Raw genomic sequence first — 21,786 nt, forward strand, 5'->3', positions numbered from 1 at the left:
GCAGCCTGTTTAGAAGTTGGACATCTTCCATATAGCGCCACCTTCCAATAATAACATCCTCTTCGGTTCAATATTTTTTCTTGTTATTGGATCGATCGATCATGCATTACTTTAAATATTAATTTTTTCTGTTTTAGTGAGCGACTTTATATATCTGTTTGACAATTTTAAAATACTTTATTTATAATTATTTTCATTGTTTATCAAATATTTTATTTATACTCCATTTTCAATAATGAATTAACTCATGATATGGAAAAATCTCAAAATTAACATGATCATTTAAATAAATAAAAAAATAAAGGTATAATATGACAAAGCTCAGCAAAAAAATTAAGATTTGCATCAAAAAAAAGACACAAACAAAAACAAAAGACTTCCTTCATATTAAGTTTCTTACGTGAGAGATAAGGCGGTACAAAAAGAGACCTCTTATAAAAAAAAAAGAGATTTTTTTTTAAAAAAACAATGAAAAATAATCAAGAAACCATGATATGAAGAAGATATTATTTAGATGAAGAGTAAGCCAAAATAAAATGATCACTTGAAAAACTAAATTTTAAAAAGAAATATTTATTTAGTAAGATATATGTGGTAACATAGAAGAAAAATAGCTAGTAATAGCCATGTTTTAAAAAAATATAATTGCTAAAGATAAACATGTAGTTAATAACAACAATAGAAATAATGTATATCAAACTCATAAAAAAAAAAAGATAAACATGTTAAATAAATAATCAAGTAAATATTATTAATTATTTCCTAATCAATAATACTTAATTAATTCCTCAAATTTGACCTAAGAATGTTATATTAAATTAGCTTACTTGATATATTTTTTTTAATACATCAAGTTAATTAATTTCTTTTCCAATAGGTTAGATCATCCATATTATGTTTTGAGATTGATGCATTTACAAAATTAATTTTTTTCACGATCGTTTTTAGATTTGCACTAGGATGATAAATAGAAAAAAACAACCTTATGGATTAAGTTTTTTCTAACAGTTAAACTTAACATTTAATTATTTTTAAATTACCCGTCATAATTGAATGTGCTAACCTCCTGGTTTTCTTAGAAATTAAAACTTAGATGAAGTTATAATTTCGATTTGTATTAGTATGTTTTTTATACCATTATTGTGATTTATTATGTCCTTCAATCATTTGTTTTTAGTTTTTTTTTTTTCAAAATTATATAATTTTTAGTTATATACATCACCGAATCATGTTGGGTGCAAAATAAGGTTAGTTCAAGATTTTTTACAAAATAATAAAGTGACATTTGCTTTAATTCATAATGTTTTTAGTCAAATTATTATTTTTAACATGTTTTTATTTTCTTTGAATTGAGTTATGTTAGATAATTTTTATATAATTTAATTTTTTTTAAAAAATATATTAATAATACCTATATATATATTTTTATATTTATTTTTAAAAAATTAACTCGACTCCCATCATATTTCTCCATCATATTCACATCACAGTAAATGATGTAGTAGGCTACTATATGAAAACATAAACGGATTGGATTGCGAGATTTTCAAACCCAAGCGATATTAATGAGGACATTATATACAAGGGCATATTAATTAATGTATCCTAATTATAATTATCATAATTTTTAAGAAGCCAAAATTTCTTAATAAATGGGTAAAAACCCTGTAGCGGACGAAGACGGCAAATAGCTGCACACCTAATTCTCAAGGTGGAAAATGTAATTATAATTATTTTTTAAAATATTTTTATATTAAAATATATATTTAAATAAATAATACTTTTAACAACAGCATAAAACACACTTCCAAATAAATCCTTACTAGCATTGTCTGCCTTTTTCTCCCGCATCTCTTTTTATTTGCATCCATTATTCTTGATGGGTAAATTGTTGTTTGTAGAAATCATATTATTAGCTTTCAGTATCTCACTGGTCTACTGACTTGCTGGGTGACCTTTTCTAAAAAAAAAAAAAAAAAAACCACTAAGTTGCAACAAATTTAACGAGTCAAAACGCTAGTCATACAATGGTTCTGTTCTTGTAGAACTTGACATCTAAAGAACATATTTGTAAATATGATTTTGATTGTTTTTTTTAATGTTTTTTATGTTCAAATATATTAAAATAATATTTTTTTTATTTAAAAAATTAATTTTAAAATCTATATATCAAAATAATTCAAAATATATAAAAATAAATTTTTAATAAAAAAAAAAATAAAAATTTATAGAATACGATGTACACCGTGTTCCCAAACTATACCAATTTCTCAGAAAAATTTATTTTAAGATATATTATTTTTTTCCTTTCCTAAACATTTAAAAGTCTTCAATATCATGATGTTTATTTTTCAAATTTTCATCGGAAAGCTTTTCTACCTCACTGTAAGCTTTCGATCAATGCAAACCTAAATGTTTTTAGAGCTTGAAATTTACACGTATTTAAAGTATTTTTACTTAATTTTTATATTTAAATGTTTATTAACTACAGTGTTTGATATTTAAGATTTAAATAACTTGTAAATTGTAATGACTCTTATAAAAAATAATCACTGATATATTATAATTAAGACATTTTCTATTTTTCATATCAAGTTATGTACAAAAATTTAATGTCTTTTTTTTTTTTAAATCAAGCACAATACAATGAATTGGAAAAATATTTTAATCAGGAAAAGAATATTTTGATATTTTTTTCTAAGATAAAATTTAGTTGATTTACAATAAAAATAAATAGAATAAATTATTAAAAACAAACATAAAAATAAATTACCTGTCTTTTTAAGTTTATTTTTGATTACTGAAATTAATAAAAATATTTATAATAGAGAAAAATCAAAAGAAATAAAACTGAAATTTTATTTATTAAATAAAAAATATGATAAAAAATAAGCTAGAAGTCTAAAAGCAAGAGAATTAGAATATATAAAAAGCCTATTTGGTATTGTAGTAATGATTATTTATTTAAAATTTCATGTTTTATATTTTTTAAAATTAAAACTTGACATCTACATATCTAAAAGATCTAAAAAAAAAAAAAAAAAAAATATTAATTTAATACAAAAAAATTTCAAACTCTAACAAAAAAAAGCTTTCTAACTGCCAAAATAAACGGGCCAAACTGCAGGGACCAAAAATACACAAAATGGACTCTATCCACTAAAATGTTAAGCCCAACAACATCCAACGGCCCATTTCAAATTTGGAAAATTTACACCATTTTCAAATTCCCGCCAAATCCCTATTCCTTTTTCCCCAAAACCATAAACATTATTTATTTCTCCTTTTCTTTTTAATTTTTTTTTCCCTTAAGATACTTTTGGTGCGACCTCTCAGTACAGAATCGGTACAGGCACAAATAAATCACAGAGAAGAACAGCAAAAAAAACCCCCAAGGAGAACCGAGTTAACTCGGCGAAAGAAATGGGGATGGAATCAGGGGACGATGAATTCATGACAAGCGAGTCCAACTCAGTTCGCACTTCTGCTGGTGGATCTTCGAAAGCCCCGAGGCTGTTCATTAAAGAAATGATCATGAGGAACTTCAAATCTTACGCTGGTGAACAACGCGTTGGTCCTTTCCACAAGGTTGGTTAGGGTTTCAATTTTGTGATATTTGTTTCTCTTTTTTGGTTTAATTTCCATTTCTAGGTTTTGCTTCTAATGAACTTCCAATTTCTCAATTTGTTTTTGCTTAATTTTAACTTGTTAGTGTTTGTTTATCTGTGAATTTTGGGGGATTAGAGTTTTTCTGCTGTGGTGGGCCCCAACGGGAGCGGCAAGAGCAATGTGATTGATGCAATGCTATTTGTATTTGGAAAGCGAGCGAAACAGGTCCTCTTCCTCTCTCTATGTTTCTATTATGCAAATTGTTAGGTTCAGCAGTTACGAAAAGGAATTAATTTTCTGTAAGCTAATTGAGTAGTTTCAATTTTTTAAGGGAGACCCTGTGTATGTTGATTTACTTGCTTGGTTCTTGGTTTTTCAATTTTTGATGTTTGTGTTGGTTTTGAATTTGCAGATGAGACTTAATAAGGTTTCAGAGCTTATCCACAATTCAACCAATCATCAGAATCTGGACAGCGCCGGTGTTTCTGTTCATTTTCAGGAGATTATTGACCTGGTAATTTGGGTTTCGATTTTTAGCGAGTAATGGCTTTCATCTTCTTGTTTATGAATAGTGTAGAAGAAAAGGAAACAGGATTTCAAGTTTTTATGTTGTTTTTGTTTCTTGAAACTCATATTTTGTTGATTGATGAGGATTTGTTTTTTGAAATCAATTGATTACAGAAGATCTCTTGGTCGATTCTAATGTCATGATACTTGCAATCCATGTTCTTAACCATTATAGGATGATGGGACCTATGAGGCTGTTTCAGGAAGTGATTTTGTAATTACAAGAGTTGCATTTCGGGATAACTCATCCAAGTACTACATCAATGATCGTTTGAGCAATTTTACTGAAGTTACCAAGAAACTGAAAGGAAAAGGAGTTGACCTGGACAATAATCGTTTTCTGATTCTTCAGGTTTGTTATCTAACCACAGGGCTGTAATTTGAGCATGGAGTATGTTTCCATAGGTTTTGAAAATTGCTTGCTGGTTTTTATCAGGGTGAGGTTGAACAGATTTCATTGATGAGGCCAAAAGCTCAAGGACTCCATGATGAAGGTTTTCTTGAATATTTAGAGGACATAATTGGAACTAACAAATATGTTGAAAAAATTGATGAATCATCCAAGGAGTGAGTACTTTTCTTATTCTTATATTTATCACATGTACTCATTTTGCATTTTATCCATTATCATATTTGAAATTTTACTTTACATGTATTATCTGTGAAGCCAAAATGGACATGTATTCCTAACTTCTACAAGCATTCCTACTGACTCCATAGGTTGGAATCCCTTAACGAGAAAAGATCTGGGGTGGTACAGATGGTTAAGTTGGCTGAGAAGGAAAGAGATAGCTTGGAGGTTGGTTTTCTTTGTCTCTTTTTATCATATCAATTCAAACATGTTTAACCAACCTGTTGTTTTCTTTCCATGAAATAGGATGTGAAGAATGAAGCAGAGGCCTACATGCTTCAAGAGTTATCATTACTGAAATGGCAAGAGAAAGCCACAAAATTGGCGCATGAAGATACTAGTGCAAAAATGATGGAACTGCACACTAGTGTATCTAGTTTGGAAGAAAATTTAAAGGCTGAAAGGTTTTTCTTTTCTTCTCAAGTTATAGCATTAGCTTTAGATTTCCTTACGACAGAAACTTGCAAGTGTTGAAGGTTTTTTTTTTTTTTTTCCTAGAGAGAAGATTCAAGAAAGTCACAAAACAATGAAGGAGCTTGAGATTGTGCATAAAAAGTATATTAAAAGACAAGAGGTTCGTTTTGTGTGATCTCTATATATTATAACTGTGCTTGTACATTCAACACTTGTAATTGATTTTTGGTTTTTCAGCCAAGTAGAGAAAATGTGAGTCTATCAAACATAAAGCTCTTTTAGCTGTAGATATAAGACCTGGCTTGGCTTGGCGGGTCAACTCGGGTTTGGCCTGTGCTGGGTTAGAGAAAAGATCTGGTCATTTTTTTTTTTTTTAACTAAAATGAGGTTGTTTTAGGCTTTGTTTTTCAAAAAATAAAAGTATAAGGTTGGGTGTCAACCCCCAGACTTGTGACCTAAGCCTTGGGTCGGGTTGAGTCTTATAACTATGATTTTGGCCACCACATATCATGACTGCATTTAACAGTGCCATCCTAAATTTGTACCGATTGTATCTGTTGATGTGCTGTCCAACCTTGTCTTGGATTCAGGAACTTGACAATGATCTCAGAACCTGTAAAGAGGAGTTCAAGGAGTTTGAAAGGCAGGATGTTAAATACCGGGAGGATCTGAAGCACATGAAGCAAAAGATGAAGAAACTTGAAGATAAACTTGAAAAAGTAGGGTAAAAAAGTGACCTATTTCAATTGAAAACACACATTTTTCTCACTTTGTTTCCCTTGTAGGATTCGTCAAAGATTGATGACTTAACAAAAGAATGTGAGAACTCGGCAAATTTGATTCCAAAACTTGAAGATAACATCCCCAAACTTCAGAAACTCTTGCTCGAGGAGGAGAGGATGCTAGAAGAAGTTGTGGAAAATTCTAAAGGTTGTAAAATTTCATTTTTGATTGATTTGGATACAAATAAGAAAATGATTTTTTATTGAATATAGTTTTTTCAGAGCTTATATTCCATGTTATTGTCCAAATAGGATATAATATGTTTATATTATACATGTTTGACATCATTTTAGGTGATTCATGTTTTGCTGCTTGTTGATGACCGTGCACCCCTAGCAGTACAAAACTGGTGCTTAATTGTTTGAATAAACATTTAATTGTTGTGGTGAAGGTGAAATAGACTGATGGTTAAATGAGAGTGCAAACTCCTAGAGTGTGGGATTGTGAATCTTTGTTCGTGGTTGGCATTTATATTATTCAGTTTCATTGTCAGCAGGTAGCATATAAAGAAAAGTGGAATTTGAGAGAATTCAAAACTTTATGCATTGATTATTTAAACGTCCTTGAATATCTACATAGAATTTTGAAAAATTGACTCTTTGAATATCAACCTTGTCTCATCCTTAAACGTGTGCCTGTTGTTGTTTAGCTAATCTTTTTAATTTATGTTTTGATTGATGAACAGTTGAAACAGAGATGTATCGCTCAGAACTCGTGAAGGTTCGTGCTGAACTAGAACCGTGGGAAAAGCAACTAATTGATCACAAAGGAAAACTTGAAGTTGCATATACTGAAAGCAAGCTTTTGAATGAGAAGGTGAGGTTGGGGCTTCCATGGTCTCCTCATTTGATATTACAAAGTCAATAACAGTGTATAATGTGTGTTTTCTTTCAGTCTCTGGAATTATATCGACTGTGATTTGTGTTCTCATCTATTGCATTGGAATTGGTTATGTCAACATATAAGCTTAGATAAGATCAAAGATGTAGGACAAGCTTGAAGAATGTAAAATCTTAGGGTTTAGTTATGGTTAGGAAATGGTGAATAAGGGAGTTGATTAAGGATCTGTTTATGAATGATTCAGGGTTCAATTTAATGCTGTGAACAATACGGGTGGCACTGTAGCAGCAGACATTTTGAAGCCAGAAAGAGAAAGGGAAAAATAAAAGAACAAGAGACGGAAGAGGAACTCTAGGCTCAAGGCTTTCAGAATAACTTAAAAATTCAACTCATTTCATCACCAAACATTTGCTAAAAGCTTAATTTATTGGTATTAATAGTAAGCAAAAGATCTCTCTGGAAAACTTCTAACCAGACCATATATCGACTTCAAAATAAATTTGGATTACCAAATAGACTAATGATTCATAAAAAGGAAAATAACTCAACATGCATTTTTGGGAAAAAATCCCTTGCAGTAACTAAGAGGATACCATATTTCCCATGCTTACAGCATTCACCCATATAACTGAAATTTAAACCTTTGACTAGAAACCTATAATGGACACTTTTTTATGTAAACCTAAACCTCTTTTTGATGAAAAATAAATAACTTGGCTTTAATTTTTCAAAGTAGATAAATCTCCTTTAACCATGACTTGTTCAATAATGCATCACATAATATCTTGAGAAACAAATCCTTTTCAACTGTTCCATTTATTATTTTTTGTGATGACTCTCATACCTTGTCCATATCTTTCTAAGAGATGTCATTAGTTGGCTAAAGGTGCTCATTGACTGTTTCAGCATGAAGCTGGTCGTGCAGCTTTTGAAAATGCACACAAGCAGATGGATAATATATCTGGAAGCATCGAAATGAAAACTGCAAACATTGCAAAATTGCAGAGTAATATAGAAAAGCACAAACTTGAAGCATCTGAAGCTCGTAAAGTGGAACAGGTTTTTGCTCTGCAGATAATTCTTTGAACTTCATCTACCTTTTGACATTCCTGTGTCTTGATGGGATATGGCAAGAACACTTCATTTTGCAGGAATCCATCAAAGAACAAGAAGAGCTTATTCCTCTAGAACAAGCTGCAAGACAGAAGGTTGCTGAACTTAAGTCAATTATTGATTTGGAAAAGAGTCAGGGATCAGTATTGAAAGCAATTTTGCATGCCAAGGAATCTAATGAAATAAGGGGAATACATGGGCGAATGGGAGATTTAGGTGCCATTGATGGTGAGTGTCTACATTATATAAACATATCTTTTTCAACATAACCTGAATTTCTGAGACTAATGTGCCAAATTGCAATAAAGGGAAGCCTGATTAGGATTCTCTTATGCTGCTGCATCTGGATTTGCTTTCATTGTCTTACTTGTAAAGAAAATTAAGTGATATTTTTTGTTTTTAATTGATGCATATTGAGTGTGATATCCTTCTTGCATGTTTTTAAAGACAATTGTTCATTTTCTGATGGATGATAATCTCTTTCTTCCCTCCTTTCCCTCTTAAGTTACTCATATCTGAAGCCGCGTTCCTATCCTTGAAAGCTTTAGATCAAGGACCTCATTTTCCTTTTAAATTGATGTTTTCATTGCAGCAAAATATGATGTTGCCATATCAACAGCTTGTCCTGGACTTGATTATATTGTGGTGGAGACAACTGCTGCAGCACAAGCATGTGTGGAGCTGCTCCGAAGAGAGAAGCTTGGGGTTGCCACTTTCATGATACTGGTATCAACTAAAAATACTTGAAACTACCTTTTCCCTTTTCTTTATAATTGTTTGGAACATCTGAAAGGACTTGTGGGCATGGGAGTCAGGTGTAGGCTGGTTCAGTTAAATGCCCTGGACATGACTATAAAATCTTAAAACCATGACCAAAGAGTTGGTTGACATTTCACTTGTTAGCAGCTAAACTTTCCTATATTCTTAAGGTAATTTCGAATTTGCTGAAGCTTGAATTTTTTAAAATTTCATTTGGCATGGAGAATGGAATGGAATGTTTGTTATAGGGGCCAACCTTTCTAGGCAATATGGTAGCACTTGGTTAATTGGTTTAGGAAAGTTCCCTTTGCCTTAGGAACATAATTTCCTCCCGTTTCCTGAATGCAGGAGAAGCAAGTTGACCATTCATCAAAGATGAAGCATAATGTGAGCACTCCAGAGGGTGTTCCACGTCTTTTTGATCTAGTTAGAGTTCAAGATGAAAGAATGAAACTTGCCTTCTATGCTGCTCTGGGTAATACTGTTGTAGCAAAGGATCTTGATCAGGTAAATTCAAGTTTCATTGTATATCTTCTCTTTTTTTTCACCTGCATTATGGATGAATTAAGGAAGATAGATGATCATGTTATACGTTCCTCAATTCAATTCTTTCTAAAAGCATATTGATGCTTTTCTTTGTTTCTTGGTTAATCTGAAGTAATTTCCTCTGTTGCTTCCAGTAGATGCACCTAGAGAACTTGGTCTGTCAGCTGAATAGTCTATTGACTTAATATGCTTCATCTACTTAATTCAACCAAGGCTCTGTTCCAAATCCATTGTAGTAAGCCACATGGATTTTTGTTCTCCTTTCTGTTTTTCTTTCGGGTCAAATCTTGTATGAACCAGTTTTGGATATTAAAACCCTTATTTCTTCAGCCCATATCATTTAAACCTACCTATCCCCTTACTCTTACAATTTGAAAAATCACTGTCTCTTTGGTATTATTGTCCATTATCTAGGACACATGGGAATCATGGCTTTGTCAATCCCAAAATAATGTGAAGTAATGCCAGTTTTGGAGATGGCTAGATGCTTTGATCAATAGGAATAGCTTTCCATAGCATGAACTTCTAGCCATGTTTTTCTTTGTCTTAGTCCTCGTAATTATGGGATATGTAAACAGGAGTCTCTTACCATGACTTGTGTGCTCAGGTTCATTTTAACAACACCTTTGATAGCTAGAATCAAGGATATCTATTTTTTCCCCCCAGATTTACTGCTGAAGCATATCCAGGTAGGATCTAGTAACTTGCATTTTTTTCAACCTATAGGCAACAAGAATTGCATACGGTGGAAACTTGGAATTTCGACGAGTGGTTACTCTCGATGGTGCACTTTTTGAAAAATCTGGTACTATGAGTGGTGGGGGAACTAAGCCACGTGGTGGTAAGATGGGGACATCGATTCGGGCTACCAGTGTTTCTGGAGAAGCGGTCACAAGTGCAGAGGAGGAGCTCTCTACCATGGTTGAGAGATTAAATGGTATACGCCAACGAATTGCTGATTCTGTGAAACACTACCAAGCCTCGGAAAAAGCAATTGCACACCTGGAGATGGAACTGGCTAAAAGCCAGAAAGAGGTAACGGTTTGCTATGGCTTTTCCAATGTTTTTTATTTTTTTCCCCGGATGAAATAAATGCTCTAAAACCTTCCTCCCGAACAGATTGATAGTCTGAATACAGAACATAGTTATCTGGAGAAACAACTTGGTTCCCTGAAAGCTGCGTCAGAGCCAAAGAAAGATGAGCTTGATAGGCTGGAGGAACTCAAAAGGATAATAGTGACAGAGGAAAAGGAGATTGACAGACTTATTCTGGGGTCTAAAAAGCTGAAGGAAAAGGTTTGAAAATATTATGTTTCTTTGTCCATTAAAGTTCCAAGCCAATCGTTTAGGATGCCCAGGCAACAAAATGTTGTCTGGTTGCCTTCCTGATCTGTGGTTAACTTTCTGACTTCAGTTGAACTTTCGTGAATTTTCTTATCTGCCATATCTTACTGTACTTAAATCCAAATAGTCATGTGCCTTCCCCTTTGTATTCAATGTGATTGATTGTCCATAATTCTCTCCACCATTAGACTTTGGAGCTTCAGAGTAAAATAGAAAATGCCGGGGGTGAAAGGTTGAAATCACAGAAGGCAAAGGTCAACAGGATTCAGTCTGTAAGTCACAAAATCACTCTGAAATATTTGAATTGCTGTAATGTGGTATTTGAATTAATTCAAGTTGCCCACTAATCAGGATATGGATAAAAATAGCACAGAGATCAACCGTCACAAGGTTCAAATAGAGACAGGTCATAAAATGATAAAGAAGTTGACCAAAGGGATTGAGGATTCAAGGAAGGAAAAGGAGCGGCTTACAGAGGAGAGGGAAAAACTGAGAGGTATTTTTAAAGAAATTGAAGAAAAGGCATTTGCAGTTCAAGAGAATTACAAAAAGACACAGGAGGTCTGTTTTATTTATTTTCTTTCAGCCATGGTGATGCGCTCATAAGAGTATCCTTATCCTTATATGCCTTTCTTTTTTTGCTCTTTTAGCTGATTGATCAACATAAAGAAGTGCTAGATAAAGCCAAATCTGAGTACGAAAAAGTGAAAAAAATTGTGGATGAGTTGCGGGCATCAGAGGTACTCGGTCAATTAAAGCCACTTTTTTGCACTTTCTTTTATCTTTTTGTCAAATGATCATCACTAGTTAAGTAATTATCATCCTGTTATATCATAGGTCGATGCTGATTACAGGTTACAAGATATGAAGAAGAGCTACAAGGAGTTGGAATTGAAGGGGAAGGGTTACAAAAAGAAGCTTGATGACTTGCAAAATGCTCTTCTACACCATATGGAGCAGTATGTCAATTTATGGTTAAGCCATTTATTTTATTGGCTCTGTATTTTCTTGAAGCATGTCTAACATTGTTATTGTTGGTTGCAGAACTCAGAAAGAACTAGAGGACCCTCAAAAACTTCAAGCAACCCTTGCTGATGAGACTCTTGCTGAGGCTTGTGACCTCAAAAGGGCCCTTGAAAGGGTATTGTTGTTGGAAGCACAATTGAAAGATATGAACCCAAACTTAGATTCAATCTCAGAGTATGGGTTTTTCTCTACTCATAAAAGTTTGATTATTAATCTTCAACATGAATTTGCTGAATGCACTGATTAATGTAGATATCGGAGAAAGGTTTCATCATATAATGAGCGGGTTGAGGAGCTGAACTTGGTAACTCAACAACGTGATGATATAAAAAGGCAGTATGATGAATGGAGAAAGAAAAGGCTAGTATTTTCCTTCTTGTTAGATTCCAGTATCTATCATGCCCTTGTCCTCCCTTGCAAATAGGTGATTCTTACATAACTGAATTGGTAACTTTTCAGGTTGGATGAATTCATGGCAGGGTTCAATACAATATCATTGAAGCTGAAGGAAATGTATCAGGTTTGTGTGATGATTGTTCTGTCTCTCCCCCTCCCCCTCTCCTGTGTGAGCATGTACACAGTACATTTGTTTGCATGTGTAGTTTTATGGCTTTAAAACCCCACTTTAGGTATTCATCTGAACACAACTTGCTTAATGAAATCCGTGATTTAATGCAAAAAAAGTGCATCCTTAACACTCATCAGTGGCAGTAAATGTTGTCCATTGATTATTTGACATTTCTTGCCACAGATGATTACTCTTGGAGGTGATGCAGAACTTGAGCTAGTGGATTCTTTGGATCCATTTTCTGAAGGTGTTGTTTTCAGTGTCAGACCACCAAAGAAGAGCTGGAAGAATATTGCAAACTTGTCCGGTGGTGAAAAGGTTATGCCTAAACCTTTATTCTATATCTTTGTTATACTCTCGGGTAATGAATTCCAAGTGCTACCCCAAAGGATCCCAGAGGTGTGTCTGTATACTTTTAGTTATGGTAACAATGATACTTTTCACTATTTTCAGACTCTGAGCTCGCTAGCTCTTGTTTTCGCGCTTCATCATTACAAGCCTACTCCACTGTATGTAATGGATGAAATTGACGCCGCTCTAGGTAATCTTCGTTCAAACTTGCTACCTTAGTTCATAAATATTTAGAATTGTTTAGAAGTTTGCTTTTCCCTGTTTTCTCCATTAACTTTCATGGTTTACATGGAGTGCCAGATTTCAAGAACGTTTCTATCGTGGGACATTATGTGAAGGACCGAACAAAGGATGCACAGTTCATCATTATAAGGTAGTAGGATGTTCACAGCAGATTGTTACTAGAGACACCGATCCTTCAATCCTTTCAGCCATTTTTATTTAATGTTTGTTTTGTATGCAGCCTAAGGAACAACATGTTTGAGTTGGCGGATCGACTTGTTGGGATTTATAAAACCGATAACTGCACTAAGAGCATTACCATCAATCCAGGGAGCTTTGTTGTGTGCCAAAATGCTGCTTAATGCCCCCCCCCCCTCCATTTTCTCATGATATAAATTAGAGTGATTCCATGCAATTATGTTTTTCTTTTGCATAGGCTTACCCAATATGTAGAGCATGAAAATATCAACTCGATATTTGTTTTCGGACATTTTTATTTGTATTGTATCCACATTGCATGTGTAATGTCTGGTGCACCATAATACCTGTGCGCTTCAGTTAGATGCAACTACTTTGTAGACATGAAATATCAATCAATGACTATTCTCTAAATGAAGATCGTAATCATGAGCCCGGCTTTTGCTTTGAATTTTTAAGGCTGGTGCCTTGGTTTAGTGCTCCGATGTTGAAGGGTAGGAATCTGTTGATATTTTTTGGAATTCTATTCAACTGCAGTGCTTTGAAGTTTTCTTATGTCGAGGGCCATCACAGCTTAACCATCTTTAGAAATTGGAATTTTAATTCACTTTGACAGTAGTTCCTATATATATATATATCGAATCATTCAAGCTTTGTGACGCGTGAAACTGATACAGTTGCAGGCAGAATCATCTCTACTGCATTTTGTGATTTTTATTTCTCAACTCCAATCCATTGGCAACAACTTGTATGGTACACACAGGCTTGAAAAGCAACATAGAAGATAAGCTTGGTATGATACATTGTGAGGGTACAAACAGGCTTGAAAAGCAACATAGAAGATAAGCTTGGTATGATACATTGTGAGGCGTGAAATCTTTGAAAGACAGTCACTTGTGAGCTCGGCTGCTGTTCCCGACGACCGTATCTCTTCAGAAAGCATCGAGAGGGCCCATGTTCGGAGCCTGCTCATCAATGGCCCTCGTTCTACGAGATCCGAATGAAAAAGAACGACGACGAATTGCTTGAACTGGCTTGTCAGTCATACGAATCAGATTGTAGGACCATGCTCCGAGGAGCGTTCCTGTCACTGGTCCGAGCAGGTACACCCATACGCCTTTAAAGTATCGACTAGCAATTGCTGGTCCCAGTGTCCTTGCTGGGTTCATAGATCCACCTGATACTGGGCTGAAGATGACTAGGCAGCTAGTTAGTTACCACTCTTGGTTTCGCGTCTTCGCTTAAAAAAAACTTCGGCCTTATTTGATGATTAATTCTAGAATTGAAAATGTTGTTATCTGTAATACGAAGATGCATAATCTTATAGCTGTTATTGGTTATTTAAGACTATGATACCAATTATATTAATTAAACTCCAATATTGCATTTGAACTTCCACGTTTAATTTCTTTTGATTTCAATATCGGACCATCCAAGGCCTACCGCACCTTCAAAAGGTTGGTCCATTTGTTGGGGCTACTTAGATTTACTTATCTAGGTTTAGGCAGGTTCCTTTGCACCAAAGAATAAGCGATCACTATTTCTTTTTGTTTGCAAAAATACGTAGAAGGGTGTGATGTTAGGCCACTTGAGTTATGACTTGTTGTCTTAATATCATAATAAAAATAAAAAATAAAAAATCGACAAAATATTGTCTTAAAAAGTATATGCTTTTTACCTAGTTTTTACTTTTTAGTGAAAGGGGGTCAATTGGGTAATGCCTAATAGGTGAGGGACACGATTGAGGATTTTTATAAATATATGCTCCAGCTTACCCGGCCAAGATGGATGTTATACAGACTGCCGAACCAACAGCTATACCTGCCAGTTCTCCTACCTGAAACAATAAATAAATAAAATAAAATAAAATACAACACACAGACACACATGTGAGCAACACACACGCTTTGTTTGCAAAGCTGAAAATCTTGGATGCTAATTAACTAGGAAGATGATTCTTACAGCTTTAGTATCTGTTGCCACAGCAGAAGTGATGAACATCATGGAAAATGTTACGACGATTTCCATGACGAGAGCTTGAACAGCTGTTCCAGATGGTGAAGTAGTGCCGACATTTCTTATGGGATTTAGTAGCACTTTCAGAGTAAATGAAGCAGAAATTGCTCCTGTTAATTGCGCTGCAGCATAAAATGGGACCTGCAAAAATTTATTTATTTATTTTCTTAAAAACGAATAATACGACAACACATCCTTTTCCTTTTCCTTTTCTTTGTCTTTGGATTTGAAGCACAAAAATAAAAATAAAATACAGCTGGTTATTCATGTATGATACAAATGCATGTGGATTACTAATTTGACTTCTCTGATTTGATGAATTGTGGATTTTTTTATTATCCTAAAAAAAACAGAACATTATTGGCTTAATTAATTATATCACATGGTTTGAAGAGAAAGATACCATAAATGACAATTAAATAACTGGAAAACATCTTCCATATATTTATATAATAATACATGTTGTATGTATCTAATTAATATAATCTACCATAAAATAATAAAACATGCGAAATATTCAATTAACGTCTATGCCCCTACAACGAATATATTATAGTTGTTATGTGACGCATTCCATCACGGGTTCAAATATTTTTATTTTCTATAAAAAATTTATATATATAGATTTTTTTAATGCTTTTCTGTAGTTTAAAAAATTTAAGTTTAAATAAATTTTTTTATGCATACATATAATTAAATAAATCGAGAACCATAAGTGTGAATAAATAAATAAAAAATCATTAATGATACCTAAAAATAAAACTGAAAAAATCAAAACATAAATATAGACACACATTAAATTAATCGAATAAAAAAAAAAAAAAAACATCATGCAAGACTGCACAGATTATAAATATTAACTATTTGAAAAATAAAATTCATCCATACAAAAAATAAAAAAACTTATAGATGAATTAAAAAATCTCTTTAAATTTTAAATTTAAATACATCATTAAAAAAATATCATTATTTTAAAAAAATTTTTACAAAAGAAAAGTAATTTTCAAAAATAATATTAATACATACTTCATCATGGGTCCATCACAGACCGATCCAATGCGTGTCCTTGCATTGTCGATAAGACATGACCATAGGATACTACTCTCCGAAACAGACCTAGCCATAGAATATTAACCTCCGAAAAAGATCGAAAACAGACCTCACAGACCTCACCATAGAATATTAACCTCCAAAACAGACCTCACCATAGAATAATATTAACCTCCAAAACAGACAGACCTCACCATATATAGAATATTAACCTCCAAAACAGACCTCACCATAGAATAATATTAACCTCCAAAACAAACAGACCTCACCATATATAGAATATTTACCGCCAAAACAGACATCACCGTAGAATATTAACCTCCGAAAAAGACCTAAAACAGACCTCACCATAGAATATGTACCTCGAAACATATTAAGTAAAGCAATTTAAAGTAAACAAAGACTCTAAATATTCGAATTGATGATGCATTACAATACGGTACCTGTTTCCAAGGAAAATTTAGGACGGCTGCAAAAGCTGTGGTGACAGCAGGGTTCATGTGTGCACCAGAGATGTGCCCTACTGCATAGATCATCACAGTCACTATGAGCCCTCCTGCTACCGACGCGCCTAGTTTTGAGACTTTGTGCTCGTCGCTAGCACTAATAGCAGCAGCACCACATGTCACAAAGACCAACAGATAGGTTGCTATAACCTCTGCCACCACCTGCACACACACACACACACTTTTGCAATCATTCTAATACGAAGAAAGGCAGTACTTCCAAGATTTCATGTTAGGTTATTTAGTTGAAGAATGATTAAGGTAAAAACCATAAAATATTGGATATGTGTTTTTAAGTTCCCTGGGGGACTAGAACTGTATATATTCTCCCAGAAAAAAATGAAAAAGAAACAAGATCCAAAGTGACTGTGAAATATAGAAAAACCAACTCAGAACATCAAGTACCTTTCTGTGAAAACCAGAAGGATAATGTTCTTCAAACAGTTTAACAAGGAGAAACTTTGATCTCTCTACCGAGTTGTTCATTTCTGGATCTACTGTCGCCATTTTCTTGATTGGCTGAACCCTTCAGAATTGATGGAACGGCTAAAACAAAAATACGGGAATTCAAATAAATGAAGGATGAGATGCCCAAGTTAATGTCAAGAGCTCAAGTTGCAGACTTGCAGTATCTCATTCCTTCTCAAAATTCGGAGACCTCGCTTCTCTTATAGATTTTGCGTACGTGGGCGAACGAAGGCAAATGCATTTACAGCAGATAGAAAGCAAGAAATTAGAGATACCAACTATTAGCAACAACACCTGTATATGTAAGCTCACGCATTCACAACGATTGGATTTCTACAAGTTATTCTATGTAACACAATATGCAATGAGAAAAGGACATATAGTGTTTCTTTTTTTTTAGAAAAAAAATTCAAACTCCAGACCTTTATAAATTGTAAATTTTTCAATGACCACTCATCCATGGTTGTAGCCAAAACACACATACACACACACACTAGTAGCCAAAACACGTAAAAAAAGGGTAAAGAATATGACTTTTTCATATTTGGTCATATAAATACTCTACCAAATTACATCCATAGAGGTTTCAAAATGATTCAAGGAACTACATTTTTATTTTTATTTTTATCAAGGAGTTTGAGAAATGATGCAAATGACTCATTCTCAAGTCTTAAAATTACAGCTTTAAACATGTTAGAGGAATAGACTTTCTGCGGTATTTTATAAGAAAAACCTGGATAATAATATAATGTTAAAACAACACCAGAAATATTTAAATAGAGATTTAAATCAACCTAAACAAGAAACCTAAGTTAAGTAGAAAGCAAATACTTAAAATAAAAATTAATTAGAAAAATAATTAAAATAGAAAAAAAAAACTTATAGGTCTAATTTTGGGAGATCTAATGGTCGCATGATCAATGAAGTGAGTCTTTTAAGGAACTCGACTTATAGAATAACTCGATCAAATTTGAGTCAAATCAAACTATCAGATCCTACATCATTGCTATTTTCTATAGATTTTATATTTAACTCGTTCAAGTTTCTTTGCAAAATCTGATTAGGCTCAACCTTGTCTATCTGATCCATAAACATATTTGCAATAAATTTCACGTTAATAAACCCCTGCAATGATGTGAATCTTTTTCTCACAATTGATGTGGATCATCCTTTATTGGAAATGGAGAATGAATGGTTGAAGTTCTTACAAAACAAGTCTCCTTAGAAAGTTGAGGAAGCTTTTATGCTTAAGTTAGCAAATGAATGATCGGAACGAGCTTGAAAAAAAAACTATAGTAATTGTTATAGAGCTTGAATGTGTTTAAGAATAAAGAAGAAGGTTGAAGAAGATGAAGTTCAAAATCCTTTACCTTAGAATTCATTGCTATTTATATAGCCACAAGTCTTGGAAACTTGCATAGAATCAGAGGCAAAAAGATTAGTTTTCTTACCCTATATGATCCTAGATCATGATTAGAAGATAAAATCTTCGAAGTTGGTCGATCACTATTAAAAGCTAAAGTTGAGGTTATGGACATTGTCCATATGATAAGGGTAGTTGTCACTATTTTTCAGTGGATGCTATAAGCCCCAAGAATATACATGTATTTAATAGATGTATGATTTGTCCTTCTTGTTGTTAGGTGGTATGTCAAGTTGACTTAAGATGTTCAACTTTACCATATCATACCCATACTACTTGGGTGGCCAGAGAATGAATGGGTTTTCTCTCTTCTTTGGGTGCATTTTATTCTACTCGAGTATATAACTCTTCAAATTTACTCCATTTACGAGTTTACATGAGGGTCACGTGAAGTCGAGTGTGTCCTATTTGGTATCTTTAAAGAGAACAAGAAGTGAAGAAAACTTAGATTTCTAATCAATTTCTTTGTGGTCAGGAGGTAAGGATCACTTTTACCAAGATTAATTTAATTTTGGTATGTTTTGAAGCTTAGTAAGAAAAGTGTATATTATAGAAAGTTGAATTTTATAGGTTGAAATGTTTAAGTTTGTATTCTTTATAAAGCATCATGTTCTTGGGCATGAATTTGGAATGAGTAATGAGTGAATTGTGAAAACAATTGAAGAAAAATTATGCTTTCCTTTGAATGGATGTTTCAACCAAATTAGTGTGAATTATTCTGAAATTTGTCCATATTGACTTGAAATTGGTATTCTATTATGTTATATGATGAAATAAAAGATTCGGTGAAGAATTAATTAAAAAAAATAAAACTAAACTAATATTTGATGTGTTGCATAAACTGGTCAATCGTTTAATTTTACCAAATGATCTTGTTGACTGATTGACAGGAGAAACAATGAAATTGGCTACTGTATAACTCGATCGATCAAATCGATTGACTATTAGGGACACCAATGAAATTAAGTAGAATTCAGTCGACTGATTGGTTGTTCAAATATGAACCAATCAATTATTCTAACTGACAATGAACTATTATTCTTTCAAATAAAATAAAATAAAATAAATTAGTGTAAAAGTTTCCAATGGTGTTTATATTGTAATGATTTTTGGATTCCTTTAATAACAAGAGAGGCTGCAAGTTTGAGACGATAATAAAAGACTATATCTAGAGCTCAGGCACCAAGTAGACACTCTACAATCAAGGTTCTAGTTGTTAAATAATCAAAATTATTTAATTTTTTATTCATGTATATATACCAAGTGCATTGTAATTATCAAATAGTTGAAAAGGAAAATTTAAATATTGACTAGTATATGAGGGTTATTAGTGGTGTTAGTTTATCTAACATATGAGAATTTAAATATTGACTTATGCCTGGTTGGTTCTAGGGGCTTTAGTTTATCCGACAACTAGGAATTTAAATAATGATTAGGAGTGGTATTAGATGCATCAACTTATCTAACGAGAAGGAATTTAAATATTGATTAGTGCTTATTGACCAATGCTTAAGTGGTACTAGAGACATCATTTTATCTATCAACCATATATTTAAATGATAAATTTACTTTAAGGGAATTAGAGTCATTATAATGATATATGAAATGTAATTGGGATAATGGATTTGAATGATATAAAAGAATTAATGGTTTTATAAGTTAAGATACTATTGGATAATTGATGATATAAAATCTCTTAAATATTGGTTAGTGATATTTGAAATTTGATAGTTATTGTTTCAAATAGACATATAAATTATTAAATAGTATTTCTTATTTTGTAATTATTTTTCACTACAAGATCCTCATAAGTATGAGCTGAAAAATAAATTTTTTTTTTATTATTACTCATGATGATATATCTTAATGTTGAATCTTGGAATATTATACACTTATTATATAATATATTTTTGATATCGTCTTTTGAGATATAATTAAATTTATTATGAAACATGAAAGTATTGACTTAAATTCTTAGATTGTTCTAGTATTTTGTATAATCTTACTCTTTTATGTATTAATTAGAAATGTATGGAATTTAATTTATTAATCTTTTAAAACCTGTTTATGTTAAGTTTATAAGAGAATTGTGTAGAAATTATTCTGTGAAATGTAATAAAAGAAAGCCAAAAGAATAGACGTAGTCTATTTTGATCTTGTTTAATATTGAAATAATCTTGAATGTTGAATCTTGTAAAAAGTTAGGATTTGTATAGATGAATAATGATGTTGACACTTGAGAACATTAAAATTTAAGGGAAACTCAGCTGAAATTTTAGTCGATACACACACACATAAATTTTTTCCAGTTGGTTTCATGTTATCTATGATTTTGAATATGTAAATTTATGTCCTAAATATTATGACATTGTAGCTGGTATCAGAGCCTTAGATTTGATTCAATAGACTTGGTATGAAGAATGACTTAAGTTAAAATGTTCTTGGATGATACGTAGCCATCAAGGAACCATGATTGATCCATCTTCGACACGAATAAAGAATTAAAATATTGATATAGTTGAGAGGTAAATGTAAGATCTCTTAGCTAATATGCATCATATATACCAAGAATATCGTTATATTTAGGACATGAAAAGTCAGTAGGACTCATAAATGTTTTAGCCTCCTTAGAGGTTGTGATTTTATAGCCAGCAACATCTGAAGGAGAGAGATAAAAAGTGAGATATCCACCTGCAGGGACCCTCATACCGCATGTTGATTATGCTTTCTTGGAGTAGATAGTAAGAGTAGTGGTTGTTGGCACTTGGCATGTCTAGTGTAACATCTCCAGCAACCCCAGTAGTTCTAGAATCCACAGATACTGTGGTTGGATTAGTTCGTTTAGTGAAAAGTATGAGAGATATGAGTTGTGAGCTCTTCTTAGAAGAGTAAGATGCTGAGATTTCATGAAGATGGATTATGAAGGTAGAAAAGACTCTAAATTAGATAAAAGTGTTAGAAGAACTATAAGTGGACTGTACCATTTAACTATTTTCAGATATAACACAAACTTGGTGGGAGACTGTATAGATGAGGAGGACCAACAAAGAAATTTCTTGGGATGACTTTAATATAAAGTTCAAAATAAGTTTTACTTTCGATTTCATCGTAATGATAATAAATAAGAGTTTTTAGTTCTAAAGTAAAAAAATATGATTGTGATTGAGTATGAGAGGAGTTTCATGATCTTTTAATGTTCACCTCACATTACATTCTTACTGAATAACATGTGATTGAGAGGCTTTAGGATGGATTCAGGCATGACTTTGAAACATAGGTTAATTGAATTGTAGTTCAAGAGTGTGAGAGAGTTGGTAGAGGTAACTCAGGCTTTAGATGCATGTATTAGCGA

The 21,786-nt window shown here is 32.7% G+C and overlaps 2 protein-coding genes across 2 annotated transcripts; one reads left to right on the forward strand and one right to left on the reverse strand.

Annotated features, from left to right (window-relative positions):
- The first annotated feature begins 3,295 nt into the window (after positions 1–3,295).
- On the forward strand, positions 3,296–13,429 carry LOC118029152 (structural maintenance of chromosomes protein 4). The gene is made up of 28 exons (XM_035032959.2): positions 3,296–3,588; positions 3,745–3,834; positions 4,022–4,123; positions 4,352–4,528; positions 4,613–4,743; positions 4,897–4,975; positions 5,054–5,211; positions 5,306–5,381; positions 5,812–5,940; positions 6,007–6,151; positions 6,690–6,820; positions 7,751–7,903; positions 7,996–8,185; positions 8,550–8,683; positions 9,065–9,223; positions 9,989–10,297; positions 10,382–10,558; positions 10,795–10,878; positions 10,958–11,167; positions 11,257–11,346; positions 11,444–11,565; positions 11,651–11,806; positions 11,885–11,992; positions 12,092–12,152; positions 12,384–12,518; positions 12,654–12,741; positions 12,852–12,924; positions 13,015–13,429. The coding sequence occupies exons 1-28, from the start codon at positions 3,424–3,426 to the stop codon at positions 13,133–13,135; spliced, it is 3,753 nt and encodes a 1,250-aa protein (XP_034888850.1). The 5' UTR covers positions 3,296–3,423; the 3' UTR covers positions 13,136–13,429.
- Positions 13,430–13,648: 219 nt separating this feature from the next.
- Positions 13,649–17,332, reverse strand: LOC118029154 (aquaporin NIP2-1). Its single transcript, XM_035032961.1, has 5 exons — positions 16,949–17,332; positions 16,481–16,705; positions 14,934–15,128; positions 14,747–14,808; positions 13,649–14,159 (listed from the first exon to the last, which is right to left on the reverse strand). The coding sequence occupies exons 1-5, from the start codon at positions 17,048–17,050 to the stop codon at positions 13,904–13,906; spliced, it is 840 nt and encodes a 279-aa protein (XP_034888852.1). The 5' UTR covers positions 17,051–17,332; the 3' UTR covers positions 13,649–13,903.
- Between the last annotated feature and the right edge of the window lie 4,454 nt (positions 17,333–21,786).

The sequence above is a fragment of the Populus alba genome, chromosome 17 (assembly GCF_005239225.2).
Source record: "Populus alba chromosome 17, ASM523922v2, whole genome shotgun sequence".
Classification (NCBI taxonomy): Eukaryota; Viridiplantae; Streptophyta; class Magnoliopsida; order Malpighiales; family Salicaceae; genus Populus; species Populus alba.

Bases quoted from the DNA above. Each gene is read 5' to 3' on its own strand.
- LOC118029152 (XM_035032959.2), top strand. From the start codon at position 3,424: ATGGGGATGGAATCAGGGGACGATGAATTCATGACAAGCGAGTCCAAC. The intron at 3,835-4,021 runs GTCCTCTTCCTC...TTGAATTTGCAG, and splicing joins TTGGAAAGCGAGCGAAACAG to ATGAGACTTAATAAGGTTTC. The intron at 5,941-6,006 runs GTAGGGTAAAAA...TTTCCCTTGTAG, and splicing joins TTGAAGATAAACTTGAAAAA to GATTCGTCAAAGATTGATGA.
- LOC118029154 (XM_035032961.1), bottom strand. From the start codon at position 17,050: ATGGCGACAGTAGATCCAGAAATGAACAACTCGGTAGAGAGATCAAAG. The intron at 15,129-16,480 runs GTACCGTATTGT...AAATTTTTGCAG, and splicing joins TAAATTTTCCTTGGAAACAG to GTCCCATTTTATGCTGCAGC. The intron at 14,809-14,933 runs GTAAGAATCATC...TTATTGTTTCAG, and splicing joins TGGCAACAGATACTAAAGCT to GTAGGAGAACTGGCAGGTAT.